This window comes from Sorex araneus, chromosome X (genome assembly GCF_027595985.1).
Source record: "Sorex araneus isolate mSorAra2 chromosome X, mSorAra2.pri, whole genome shotgun sequence".
Classification (NCBI taxonomy): domain Eukaryota; kingdom Metazoa; phylum Chordata; class Mammalia; order Eulipotyphla; family Soricidae; genus Sorex; species Sorex araneus.
In genome coordinates this window covers 39,749,142-39,764,061 of record NC_073313.1, presented here as the reverse complement: position 1 = coordinate 39,764,061, position 14,920 = coordinate 39,749,142, and the positions used below count along the sequence as shown (strand labels likewise).

At 41.1% G+C, this 14,920-nt stretch overlaps 1 protein-coding gene across 1 annotated transcript in view; it reads right to left on the bottom strand.

Annotated features, from left to right (window-relative positions):
* OTC (ornithine transcarbamylase) overlaps positions 1–14,683 on the bottom strand; it is a 78,200-nt gene extending 63,517 nt beyond the window's left edge. The window contains exon 1 of the mRNA XM_004612918.2: positions 14,544–14,683. Within this exon, the coding sequence (XP_004612975.1) occupies positions 14,544–14,620 (77 nt within the window). The 5' untranslated portion in view covers positions 14,621–14,683. The remainder of the gene's footprint in view (positions 1–14,543) is intronic.
* Positions 14,684–14,920: the final 237 nt, after the last annotated feature.

Below are 14,920 nucleotides of genomic sequence, written 5' to 3'. Positions count from 1 at the left end.
GATTTCTTCAATCCTCTAAGGAGTGAGGTAGAAGAGCTACAGCATCGGTTTACACCAAGGTGTGCCTCTCTCACGTTTCCAGCCACAGTGGACAACACACATATCCGTAAGCAGCAGTGCCCCAAGCTGATGACAAAGGAGGAAGGTGGGCTCCAACACAGCCCACAGTGCATCCCGGGTTATGCGATCTGGGTGCTCGGGGCAGGATCGTGGCTACCTGCACCACTGCTGCGTTAGTTTTGTCTCCCAACGTCAGCTGTAAAAACGGCAACTCAAACCAATTTTCAGAAAAAAGGTTGTCTGGGTAATGCATTGGCAAGAACATAGGGGTACAGACAGTTAATACTCCCTTTCTTCTTCCCATCTTCAAAATCCATTGCAGGGGCTAGAACGATAGCACAGCAGATAGGGCATTTGCCTTGCACATGGCCGACTCAGGTTCTATTCCCAGCATCCCATATGGTCCCCAGAGCACCTTCAGGAGTAATTCCTGAGTGAATGAGCCAAGAGTAACCCCTGGGCATCGCCGGATGTGACCCAAAAAGCAAAATGCATTGCAAACTTGTTCCTTGCCCTCCATCCGTCCATGTTATCCATCATTACGGCTCCTTATCTCCATCCAAAGAGTTTCCCAGGATTCAACACTTAGGTCCCAACCTCATTTATAAGGAACCCACAGCAGCCAGCCCAGAGCCCCATGAATAAGGACAGGAAATGGGTTTGAGGGCTCCGTGTTGGCCAGATGTCATTCCTGGTGCTTGCACATGTGCTCCTACTGCACTTCCCTGACCTGTTCTCCTGGTGAGGGAGCCAGGCTTGAGCACTGATGCGGGAGCGGCACCAAGCAGACGTGGCCAGGAATCCCCCAGACACCCTTCTGTTTCTTTCCTACTTACCCACTTTCGCTCCAACTACTTCACACTGAGTCCTCCTGCCCCAGTGGACCCATGCAGATGAGAATCTTGCCCTCACTCACTGGTCTCTCACCAATTGGCTCAAGTCCCACAATGCAGCTGGTACAGACACACGGGGGTCACATAAAATAGAGCATTCATCAGCAAACTCTTCCTTTCCAGGTTCAGGTGGCTGTGAATGAGGACATGCCCCCAGAGGGGCACCCTAAGTCCTGTGGGCACTTTCACTTGTGCTCAAGCCCTGTGTGGACAGTGCCAGGGCCCAACAGGACAGCTATTTCCACGCTGCCTTTGGGGTTCAGCTACAGAGGCCCTAAGAACAGAGAACTGGCCCCTACACATGGTGTCACCGACGCAACCAGAGGATAGGCACTTAGCATGCTCCAAGCTTGGAAGGACGTCACTGACAGTGGCAGGGGGCTCCATGGGTCTTGTGGACACCCGCCAGGCTGGTCACCTTGCCAGCAAGGACCCACAGCTCTTCCACCGTGTCCCCTAGGAAGGCGCTGACCCTCTTCCGCACCCCCCGTTCCCCTCCCCCCACACACACCTTGCCCGCTTTGTGCCTCTTGCCCCAGAAGGGCCCGCGAGGCAGGTGACAACCATAGAGACAGGGACAGATAGACTAGAAACACAAGACCTACAATTGATGGCTTCAATGTTCCTAGCCCCAAGCTCCTAAGTGCCATCTCACATGTACGGGATGGGCAGTGAAAGACAGGGCTGAGGTCAGACATGTCAGCTTTCCCGTCACTGGCATTCATTCATTTCCAACCTCCCCATTCGAGTTCAGAACAGGGAGTGGTCAGGGCCTGTCCTAGAAGAGGGGAGGCTGGACAGGATGCGGAACCCACACCTCTTTCCCTGTGACTGGCACTCACACAACCCAAACCCACAGGCACGACTTAAGTGAGGAAGCAGAGACCCATAGAAGACCGAGGCAGTGCCAACCCCACACAGTGACCCCATAAAATGTTTCTTCTTCTCAACCTTACCAAAAAATGATGCCGAATGCAATAATGTCACCCAGGGATGAGTTGTGCTAGTTCACAACTATAACAAGCCCACCTTCAGCTCTTCTTGTACACACTGGAAGAACAGCCTTTAAGTAACAGTGCTCTAGAAATTTTGACCGGATCAGGAACATGACCCCTAGGAGGACACACCGTCAAACTGAGGCCACGAGCAAAGGTCTACAGTGTCAGCTTGCACATTTATTTGGCTGCAGCAAAGGAAAACAAGCTCACACTTGTTCTGTGGGTGGTCACCTTTTGACTTTGAGAAAATGGATTTGTCTTAGGTACATAGATCTATGAGAAAATGGAAAATTAGGCATGTTTTCCAACAGATTTGCCAACTGCTAAACACATTCTATGGCATCTCTCAGAGATGCCATGTTTCTACCCAAGTAGCTGGATGGTAAGGATGGTCTCCTTGGAGTCACTGGTTATCTCAGCTGGACCAGCCAGTTCAGGGTAGACGAGTACCTCACAGAGGCGCCGGGGCAGATAACCACTGAGGAACTTTGGGCTGGGGGTCAGTGGCTTCCACCTTCCAAGTCCACTTGGCACCAGAGGAGCCCAGCAGCAAAGTGCCTGATCATCATGGCTGCTGTCCATTGGAGACCACCACAAGGGCCCCCCCCAAAAAGGGCCAACCAGTAGCAAAGAGAGCAAGGAAATGGAAATGACAGGCAAATCTGTTCCAGTATTTACTCTTCCATTTTTCTGTCTTCAGAATAACTAACTAGCCAGTCCCTCTAATTTTAAATTCCTCGGGAATAGGGACATCAATGTACTGTGTCCTCATACTCTTCCATTGAAAAAAATGTTACCACTTCCCTTAAGTTAGAAGTAAGGAAAGAGTACTTCTTTAAGTAGAGCATATCATACACAAGAGTGACACTTCAAAAATGCTCTTTCAATCTCTAAAATAAAGGTTGCAAAACTAATTTTATTTATCTTTTCAAAAAGTTCTGTTTTAGCGATTTAGCTTCTAATTTTGGAACGAGGCGACAGTCAGCATCTGTTGGTCCTGAGCAGAAAGAAAGTGTTGCAATTTAATATTACGTTACATTGTAAATGCAATAATTATTATTTGAAGTAAGCAGTATACAAAAATATTCTGCTACTAAAAAAATTTCTGGAGTATACTTTTTTTGCTTTTTGAGCCACACCAATTGATGCACTGGGGTTAGTCCTGGCTCTGCACTCATGAATTAATCCTGGCGGTGCTTGGGGGACCATATGGGATGCTGGGAATTGAACCCACGGCTGCGTGCAAGGCAAACGCCCTACCCGCTGTGCTATCACTCTAGCCCCCTGGAATATACCTTTGTTTTCTCCCTTCTTCTGAAACTCAGATAAGAAAAATCTTAGAAAGCTGTGTGTATGGAATCAGAGTTGATACAGTAATATGCTTTCTTATTTTGCATGTGGCTGACCTAGGTTCTATCCCTAGCACATATAGGGTTCACTGAGCTCATTAGGAATGATCCCTGAGTGCAGAGCAAGGAGTATGCCTGGATGTGGTTCAAAAACTAAATATTAAAAAATTAGAAAGCTGTAGCTACTATCTGAATGATAGCAATCAACAATTTGGTAACTTTAGAGATATAGCATTTAGGCAGGAAATTTGCTTTTGCACATATATTTTAATTATATATTTGGTTTTGATAAAAACATGATAATATTAAACAACACTTGGATTGTTTAGATGCTGGTGTTATTAAGAAGTAAGTCCTTTGGCTGACATTAGCATATATTTTCAGGGTTAACTTGATCCTTATTCTTAAGATCTGTAAACAGTGGCCAGGGAGGAAGGAAAGGGGTTAGGGCACATGTTTCGCATGCACCCAACCCAGGATTGCTCCCTGACAAAAGACGAGCTCTGAGCACTACCAGGGGTGGCCCTGATGGTCCCTGACACTGTAGGTCCTCCTAAAAAACATTGTGTCCTAAAACCCTAGAACTGAACATCAGCCAGATGGTCCAAGGAGGACCACCTGGAATCCCCCTCCCAAATAAACAAGTTTACCATGTCTGATCTGGAATGATAATTTAATCTTTCCCATTTTACATAGAGAAAAGCATTGAGAACATGTATTTTTTTTCCTCTGGGAATAAGATCCAAGCAACATAAAGTCTGAGAAGACACACTCTCTTGACTCTGTGTCTTACAATGACACATTGAACTCAGTTCCGTGGGTTAATATTTCCTCAAATATTATTACTATTGCTTTTTAGTGATGCAAGATAGTTTTGTTGAATGAAGCTTAGAAAGATGTGAGGGAGAGAGAAGGAAAGGAATACACATTTGAGAAGAGCCATGATCTAAGGGCTAGAGAGATAGTAAAATGGGTAAGGGGTTGACCTTGCATGTGGCCAATCTGGGTTTGGTTCCCTGAGCCCTCTAGGAGAGATCCCTGAGCTCAGAGCCAGGAATAAGTCCTGACCAATGCTGGGTGTGGCCCCAAAACCAAGGAAATAAGAAAGAACATGAGCTTAAGTAAGAGTAAGCAAGCAAAAGTAGTGTAAGCAAGCAAGCAGAGACAGAGACAAGCAAGTGAGATACATGTTCAATGGAGAATATAGACTTGAAGAGCAAGCCTCCTCCAATATTACTTTAAATAGGGCAAATATTTAGTTGCAAAGTACCACCCCCAAAACCCCCAAATAAAATAACACTCTCAGGGATTTCAGGGATTTGGGAAACAATGCTATACCATTGAACTTTCATACCCATTAACAACAGGTGAAAAAGCAACCCATAAACTAATTTTGAGATCTTTTTTTTTCAGTTACAGCTCAAGGTCTGACTCCTTTATTTTGGAGTCCACAAAAGTTGAATCTCCAAACTACTACAGTTAAAAAATTTAATACCTTCTTTCACTCCTAGTTCCTATAGAATTTTGTTGTATTCATTCCCTTTGAAATACGAGACCACAACTTTTATTTAAAAGAGCATTATAGAGGGCTGGAGCAATAGCATAGCGGGTAGGGTGTTTGCCTTGCACGAGGCTGACCCGGGTTTTATTCCCAGCATCCCATATGGTCCCCTGAGCACTGCCAGCAGTAATTCCTGGGTGCAGAGCCAGGAGTAACCCCTGAGCATCTCCGGCTGTGACCCAAATAGCAAAAAATTTTTTTAAAAGAGAGCATCATAGTATCTTAGAGAAAAATAATTGAAAATTAAGTAAAACTTTTGAAGGGAACTATATTTTTCTCCGTCCCCTCCTTTCCAGGAGCTAGAGTAGGACAAACAATAGTGTAAAGGAAGGAACAACACTTTACTTCCAAAAAGTACCTTTAACATGCAGCTTGTATTAATCCAAACAGAATATAGAATAGGAAAGCTAAAGGGTCTCTGATGTTTTCTCAAATTTGTCCCTTATACATTTCAAGAAGTTTTTAAATCAGGGGTCATGTTAGAATTAGGCTTTGGAATAGAGCAATAATTCTGCTTAAGGACTCACATGGTGATATGCTGCTCTTGTTATTTCTCAATTGACATATTTTAACTTAGAGGCAGAAAGACAAACATACTGCTTGTGTCCTTTCTTTTTATACAGATGTCCCACTTTAAAATTTAACTAGTTGCAGAAACCTTATTTCAAATTCGTAGTCTCAGAACACAAGTGATCAGAATCCTTTTTTTCATGATTTCAACCTCCACCTGGCTGCTGTTGATAATGTTGCCTTTACTTTCATTGCCCTGAGATTGCAACTCCAATAAGCATTAGCAGATAGGCATTTTGGTTTTTGATATTTATATCTTGGAGGGTGAACCATACCCAGTACTGGTGGGAGGATTAATCTTGGTTTAGTGTTCAGTAATTGCTCCTGGCGGTACTCTGGGGGCCTCTTGTCCAGATTGAACCCAGGCCTCCCACCTGCAAAACATGTGCTCCAGTTCTTTGAGTCATGTCTCTGGTCCCAACAGAGGTTTGTTTGTTTTTTTTATATACACACTTCTGCTTTTACTAAAGTAGGAACTCTAAATAATGATTAAATAATAAACTATATTTTTGTACAATTAATAACCAATGGAAAATCACAATTATTTTGTGACTTTTACAATTTTCTCTCAACATGAAAAATTCCTTTCTCAGTTACAGATATGAAGATGGGAAAAAAAAGTAAAACTGATGCATATTTAGTACATGCTAACTTCCAACAGAAATATTGACAAAGATAGCATTTTATTTCTTTTTAGAAACTGTCAAGGGTAGTTTTAGGTTCATTTTATTCCTGGGGTCACCTATATCACAACTTGGATTGTGTAACTTCCTTCTTTTACTTTATGGAATTTCCTCTTCTTTCTCCTCCCTCTTATTTCCTAAATAGAAGTTTTTTGCTTCTCACGAAAGATTAGTGTTCATTTTACATAAATTATGATGCGGAGCAAGCACTTTCAATGTTTGAAACTATCTTGTAGAATTCCTTTAATGTGAAGGGTTTTGCTGGTATCACTTCCTCTGGAACAACTCCATACTTTTTGTCATAGCCACTTTCCTCATCTATGTTGATAAGCTTGGGTTCATGAAATTCCTTCGGTTGCATATTTAGAGGCTCTCTTGCAGTAGCAAGGTCAACAATCCTAAAGTCAGCTATTTCTTCTACAAATAAACTTACACAGGATTTAAACTTAACTGGCAGTATCTCTTATTTCTCTGATGCCCTTTCACATACGTCAGATTGTTTCCTCTTTCAACTATCCACCTTGATAAAATGCTGCATGGGTCTACCATTGAGAGAAAATAAGTCAGCACAACTATATTCATTGCTGTCAGTGCATGAATTAAATTACAGGTACAGAGTGAGAAAATCACCAACACTTTTTGGTTTTTTTTTGGCCACACCTGGCAGTGCTCAGGGCTCAGTCTGGCTCTGTATTCAGGAGTGACCCTTGGCAATGCTGAGAGAATGGTACGTGGTACCAGGGATTCAAACTGATTGACCACATGCAAGGCAAGTGCCTTATCTCCTGTTCTATCTCTCTGGCCCCTTTTAATTTACTTAATGGTATTTGAGCCATACCCAGTGATGCTCAGGGATCACTCTTGGAAGTGCTTGGGGACCATATGAGGTGCTGGAAGTCAAACCAGTGTCAGCTATGTGTAAATAAATGGCCTTAACCCCTGTACTATCGCTCCGATCCCCCTACCACAAGATTTGGAAAGAAGTTACATAATTGATTGCTGGTCATGGACATGCATTTTATTGACACTGATTTGTGGAGAGAAGAGTTAACATTAGATATTTACTTTATGTAATTACTCATAATTAATGTGCCATTACAAACAACTGAAATTTGATGAACCATGTACTTGGAATACTTATGCTATTCAACTTAAGTGTGATTAAAAATATTCTTGTTTGTAGAAACCATGAAAATGAAGTTACAAATACTTTCTCGTTGTAGGGCTCTTTCGTATACCACTTCCTTTGTCTAAACACTCCACCTTATGCTCTCAAGGATAGCTCTTCCTCATTAGTTTGAGGGCTCAAAAGCCATATTCTGTGAGATTTCCTCTCTCAGTTGTATTAAGCAATTTCTGTTTTGTCCTCATGTTTTGTAACACAAATTTTAATACATATTTATGTATCTCTTGCTTGCTTTTATTTTCCCTTTGGCTTATATGATCCATGATGTCAAGTATCCTGACTTATTCATTGCAATCCTGTTCGTTCATTAATATATATCCAGTATTAATTGCAATGCCTGGGATATAGTAGGCATTTCATAAATGTTTAAGGAATTGGTTTGATATAAAGGCAATATGTACCTGGGGCAAAATAAATAATTTTATAATAATTTCAGCAGATTTCAGAGATGAATTCAGAATATAAATTCATCATGATCACATGCGACATCCTGACCAAGGTCTGGTGCACCAAAGAGCTTCCTAAACAGAATGAATATTGAGGCAAGGGTAAATATGGATTGTAGATCAGGCTGAACCCAAGGCCTAAGAGTCATGGAGGAAAATTGTGGCCAGTTGTGTTGCTAAAGCTGAAATCCCCTGAAACCCACCAACGCCAGTATAGCATTTGCACTCTGGGCAAAAATGGTTGGACATTTTCATTTGAAACAAGAGGATTAAAAGCATCTGCTGCAGACGCAGAAGTCTGAGTCAATTACAAAAATGTAGAAAACAGGTGAGAGGACCTGGTGGGACCATTTTTTTGACCAGACCACCCTAAGGGCTGAATCTAACGTACAATAATAGAGAATTTGACTGATATTTGACTTCCTTATCTCAACAAACGCCTTTTGGACAGATTAAGTTCCCAGGGTTCTTGAGACAGAAAAGGTGGTAAGGCGGCTACAGCATATCTGATCATTCTAGTATGTGAGCGCTTAGATGATTAACTGGGAATTGTTTTTAGTTGCACCTCAGCTGGTAAAGGGGGTCAAATTGTTAACATCATTGAAAAATCATCAGGCCGGTCACCACATTTCTTAATTCTATGCAGGAGGTGGGGCAGGAAATGTTCGCTTGGGAAAAAGAGTTGTTTTTCATAGATATCAAGAGCTAACCAGGAAAATTTATCAGTGGAAGGAAAGCAAACACAATGGTTACAGTTTGAATTCCTATCCTGTTTACTATCTCCTCATAGACCTTAGGTTAGCTCCAAAATGGAGTTGCCACACCTCTTTCCCTAAGCTACTAAAAATTAGAGAAAACGAGAAGAGTTTACTATATGTATCATTAAACTGTGTTTAAATGTCTTCACCGTAGGACCCTTTGTGTGTTTCTGGTGATAAAACTAAGAAGTAGGTGGATTAAATTCCCTGGCATAAATTGCTTCTAACTTCTCACAGTGGTTCCATGCCTCAGTTAGAGGCAGTCTCCTCTGTTCATGAGCATCCAAATAGGGCCAGGATTGTTGCTATTTTAGTATTCCCCTGAAATATTTGGTCTTCTTGTACTCAAATGTGTCTCCATGGTGAAACAGACCGAAATCACATTATCTTTCTTCAGCCAACACATTCAGGGAGGATAAAATACTGGAGAAAACAATGGGAACCACAGACAGATTTTTCATCACAGTTGTTACTGAAGTCTGGTTAAAGTATGGGAGTGTGTGGGGGGAACGGTCTAGTTCCTTAAATCAATTTTATCCCTTGGAAAAAATTACATACATGTTTTCAGCCCTAAATAACTGAATGCTAAGAAGTTAAGCCAAGGTAATAGTAGGTTCTTGTGTCAGTTTTATATAAATATCTTTTACCTAGAAAATGGAGAGTGGTCTCTATTGGCAGAATAAAGCCTTTCATTGTTAGAGTCTGTGTTTTCCAACTCTGGTAAATTGTTAGGATCATGAGGGGAAGATTTGGATGTGTTCCCAAGTATAATTGTATTTTGTTGGAAAAGAAAGTGCTTTGAGTAAAATGTGGTCAGTCAAAAACTTTGCCAGAGGAGGAAAAAAATTAGTGTCAAATGATATTTTGATTTCCATGGAGAAGTTGAGAGAAAAACCTTAGCTTCTTGAGGCAAAAGAGAGTTCCAATAAGCCTATGGTGTAGATGTCTGTGCTTCTTTGATACTAAATTGATGCAACAATTAAGGCATAGTTTCTTGATAAATCTTTTTTTGTTGTTGTTTTGGGGCCACACCTGGTGACGCTCAGGGGTTACTTATGGCTCTGCACTAAGGAATCATTCCTGGCATTATTTGGGGGGCCATATGGGATGCCATAGATCAAACTTGGGTTGGAGGTGTGCAAGGTAAGCGCCTTACCCACTGTACTAACTCTCTGGCCGCAATTTTTTTTCTACGATATTTTGACTATACCTAAAAAAATATTGTTCAAGGATAGAATGGCCAACGTGATAAACTTCTTAAGAAGACCATTTTACATCTTTGGCTCTGAGATTCCTCATCTGAAAATTTAGAAAATGAACTAAAAATCAGTCATGCTTCAAGTCTATGTCTACTATAGCGCTTATGAAATTTATAAACTCAGAATTTTCAGCAGGCCATACTAGAGCCGCTTGAACTCTCATAACCTAACTTCAGTTCCATCTATTTTATTTTCCACCTCAAGATAGCATCTTGCAATGTGTACAAAGTTTGGGAGCTTTAGTTTTACAAAAACCTTGAGTCTAATACTATTTTATTTGAATAAAGCGCACATGACTTACATTTTCTTTACTTCATTACTAATACTAGGGCTGGAGCAATAGCACAGCGGGTAGGGCGTTTGCTTTGCACACTTGCCAACCCAGGTTTGATTCCGCCGCCCCTCTCGGAGAGCTCAGCAAGCTACCAAGAGTATCTCGCCCACACTGCAGAGCCTGGCAAGCTACCCATGTGTATGTGATGTGCCAAAAACAGTAACAACAAGTCTCACGATGGAGACATTACTGGTGCCCGCTAGAGCAAATCGATGAGCAACGGGATGACAGTGACAGTGACATTACTAATACTAATAATGTAATAAAATATGCTTTAAACTTTCCCCCTTGTTGCCGCATATTTAAATATGGTCAAACTACCTTTGATAACAGGATGACTAGGTGGTTTCTAAGAAATTTGGATTGCCAGTATTCTAAAATAGTAAAACATCTCATCTGAAAACTAAGAGTGAAATGAGGGTAAGCTTTGTGCAGACCTATAATTAAAGGTTTTAAAAGCAGAAACTATCTGTGGCTCCCTCTACATTTTTTTAAATCTGGGTTAAATACTAAACTTTTAAAAATAGTAAGCTAGAAATAAACCCTAATTCTAGTGTTGGTAAAGGAAATATCATGAACTTATTTGCTTCATGATCTCATCACGTGATTTTTGGAGTAAAAAAAAAATACATGTTTTTAAAGAAGCGTTCATATTAAACTATTACCCAAAGATCTGACTAATCAAAGAGAAGTCTTTTCTCTCCTCTGTGACAGAACATAAATGGCTGATAATTGCTTCGTCTGTGTGTCCACCTGTGTATAGAGGGGTATGCGTGTGGGATGGAGGAAACATAATGAGTTATGTAAGCCCTTAGAGAGGTCTGGAATGAAATACCTGAAAATCAGTCACCTCTGGCTCCAATCCATAACCTCAACAGAATTGGGTGGCTTAGCTCAATACTCTGAAGAAATTCCTATTTGTGACATGAAATTGAACTGCACTTACAAATTGGTCTTCTCTGATGAAGAAAGGAATTTTTAGTGCTTTCTTTAAAAACTGTAAGTGGTTTCCCTAATAGGCAAAAAAATCATAGGACACCCTATTATCCAAACACAGCCAGGTTCAAGCCTGTTTCTGAGATGAAACTCCCATTGATTAGGTGTTTTCAGCAGTTACAGTGTCTGATCCTATTGATTTTGTAAAAAAAATTATATAATACTAATTGTAATCGACTAAAAATATTGATCCGGGGGCTAGGTGGATGACTTCAGCTCCACAGAAGTTCTGTTTTTCTTTGCCAAGGTGGGATGGGGGACCACACTCAGCTGTGCTCAGGGATCACTCCCGAGTGGAGTTGGGAGGACCCAGTTCAGCCTTGTGCAAGGCAAGAGCCTTACCTGCTGTACAATCTCTCTGACCCTTAAGCTGTTGTTTTTATCATGTCCACGTGATAAAGCTGTTCACTTCCAACTGCGCAATCCTTGCTCTGTGGCATGGCCAAGCCCTAACACATAGCCCCTATTATCCTCCAGGGGTAAAGTGAAGCTATTTCATCTACCTTTCCCAAGAAAATAAGGAAAAAATCTGAAATTTCTGTGGAAGGCTCAAAATCAAAGTGAAAATACAATATGGGCAGGGAACCGTTCTGTTCTTGAGGCGCTGTCATTAGTAAATAACAATTCTGAATCATCCGGCTGTCAGGTTTTGTGGCTAATTAGAAGAGCGGGGGAAGGAAAATACGCATAACACAAGAACACTATTTCGGTAGCATACCATTGTTTTGGTTATTCCAAGCATTACTGGGAGGTGGAGGGGCAAAGACCACTCCTGCAATACTTGGCCGAATGGTTCAATGTTCAGGCAGGAAGCATAGCACTGTTGTTAAGGTATAATAGTTCTGAGGGCCACCACAGTTCCATCCCACAGTGCTTAGAGACTCATCAAATGCCAGGTTTTGAACTCGGGTGCCCATGTGCACATTTACCCTGCCCCTTAAGCTATCTCCCCAATCCATTATGCCATTTCCCGTACTACCTGAGAGTATTAAGATTCCAGTAACACAAAAGCCTACAGTTTTGAGGTGTTCATATATATTTTCAATAGGTAGTAAGGATTTGGAGTGACAAACACATTCATGGTTTTGTCTCAGCTACCCTTCACTGTTAGCAATGTGAACTAACCAAGATTTTTTGTGTGGTTTTAATTTTATTTTATTATTTTATATTTTTATCATTTTATTTTTAAATTTTATTTATTTTATTTTTTAAAAATTTATTGAATGACTGTGAGATAGTTACAAGCTTCCATGTTTGGGTGACAATCTCCCAGTGATCAAACACCCAACCCTCCACCAGGATTTTAAGAATTTCCTGACACTGGATGTAGACAGTAGAATACTAGTGAGTATCAAAAAGCTCAAATAGTTACAAGACGATTTTGCTTGAAATAGTTTAACTACAATAACTTAAGAAAAATCTATCATGGCTGTAAATTTTTAAGAGTCTAAGTTTAAATTCAAAGCTGTGGTTATTCATTTAGTTGATTATTTTCAGCTCATTGGTAATTCTTTGTTTAAAATGATGGACTACAATTCCATCACACTTTGCTATAACTCAGTGGGTTGGAATAATAAAATAATGAACACTCATCTGTCACTTTACAGTTTTCACACACATTATCTCACTGATTATCACTAGACTGTGACTTCATGTGTCTGGAATTAAATATTTATTGACCACTGTATCTCCAACACCTTGCATAGGGTGTGACACAAGGTAGGTGTTCAATAAAGATTTGTTAAGTAAATGATTGAACCTGAACCACTTTGCAATGTAGGCAGAGCAGATATTATTCTTTTTCACATTTAATAGGTGAAGAAAACTACGGAAAAACTTGGTTACTTGCTCAAGGTCATATAGTCAGCAAATGGTGGCTTGTCTTGGTATTACACACATTCCTTCAAACTCGAAAACCTGAATTTTCCTCTAGAGTTTTGGGTTGTATGATCTAATTCTGGCACTGATTGGTAAATCTCATAAGGTTTGAGTTTCATTTACCTTCACTATAAAGCAATAGAAGCTACTATTATGTGCCTCTAAGGTCCGATCGATGTCTAATACTACGGGCTTCCTTCACACTGTCATCTACAATGTCCCCGTGGCTTCGTTAACCTTATATTCACCAAAGAAGTCGGGCCTAGTGGTGGTGTCCACATTGTTCAGAGCTCTCAGGCTGTCCAGAGAGAAAAGGCTCAGAACCCTGCCACAGACCCATTTCTTAACAGTCTGACAAACTTCAGATTATAAACTTGATCCTTTAGAAAGTCAGTGAAGTTGTTTTGAGGTAGCTTTTGTTTATAAAGAGACTCTGGGAAAAGTCTACTTGATTGTTAGTATGTTGGAACTACTCTGGAAACTTCCCGGCAAAGATGATCACATTCAATGATCTAGTTTAAAGGCCAGAGCATTAGTACAGCAGGTAGGGCATCTTCCTTGCATGTGGCCAACCTGGTTTTGATCCCCAGCATCCCTTTTGGTGCCCCAAGCCTGCCAGGAGTGATCCCTGTGTACAAAGCCAGAAGCAAGCCCTGACCACAGCGGGTGTGGCCCCCAACACCTCCCTGCTGAAATAATTTTGCTTACACAGCTAAACCATCTCCCCCAGGGGCTGGAGTGATAGTACAGTGTATAGGACGTTTGCCTTGCACGCGGCCGACCCAGGTTTGATTCCCAGCATCCCATAGGGTCCCCTGACCACCACCAGGAGTAATTCCTAAGTGCAGATCCAGGAGTAACCCCTGAGCATAGCCAGTATGACTCAAAAAGAAAAAAAAAAGAAAAAAGAAAACATCTCCCCTTTATCTTTCCTCCATGGGCACAGTTCATGCCACTTTCAACTGTATGTTGGTAGACAGTTGCTTTGATGATGAGTTCACTGGAGACATGCTCCTTTGCACATCCGACCAAGATTTCAAGGATAGATTGCAATATTAGATTCCGCTTTTAAAAAATCATTATCCTCAGCATACATAAAGCTTCTTTGCTGTAGCTTCCTATGCATTTCTCTAGTCACTCTTTTTAAACAACTGATTAATCCCAACACCCTAGAATGATATATTGTTTCCCAGCAAAAGCAAATACAAACTGATTGCCTTGTGTAAATTAGTTCCTCTTATTTCCTTCATCCAGTTGCTCATTTAGAAAGTGCCCAAATGGAAGATGTCAACAACATTTAGTCATTTATAACTGCTGTCCTTAGTTGCCTGCCCTACAACACCCCCCGCCATACTCCCGCCACCTCACCTAAAGCACAGAACAGAATCTGATTATAGGAGACTAAGAAATGAAAGCTCAGCTGGAATTAGAGATAGCAGTCTCAAATTAGGGTCAAACCTAGCACTATATTCTGCAGAGAGAGGTCCTTGGAGGCTACACTCCTCTGCAGAATTGAATTTCATTTATCACCATGGTTCCGAAATCAGACTCAAATCTCTGGCCATCACTTACCGAAAGTTTCGAACCACGATATGGTGACCATTTCTAAGAGCTGTACTGTTCAACAGGGTCCTCAAATTAAACAGCATCTTCTTTTAATAACGAAAAGAATGATTCTGTGCTCTTGAAAATGCCTCTCACCACGGTAGCCAGTGGGACCCACCTAAAACTAAGAATGCTTTTGATTGCAGTGAGAGAGCAAAGGTAATGTTTCCCTTTGACTACCTTATCAGATTCCCCTGGTCAGAGATACCACAGGGCAGGGTACAAGAGCATTTGAACTTTAAGCCAAGACCCATTGCTATGTATTTTTTTGAAAAGAAATCCTGACAATTTTGGTGTCCAAACTCCTCATTTTTCATAATATATTTATGCTGTCACATACTTAT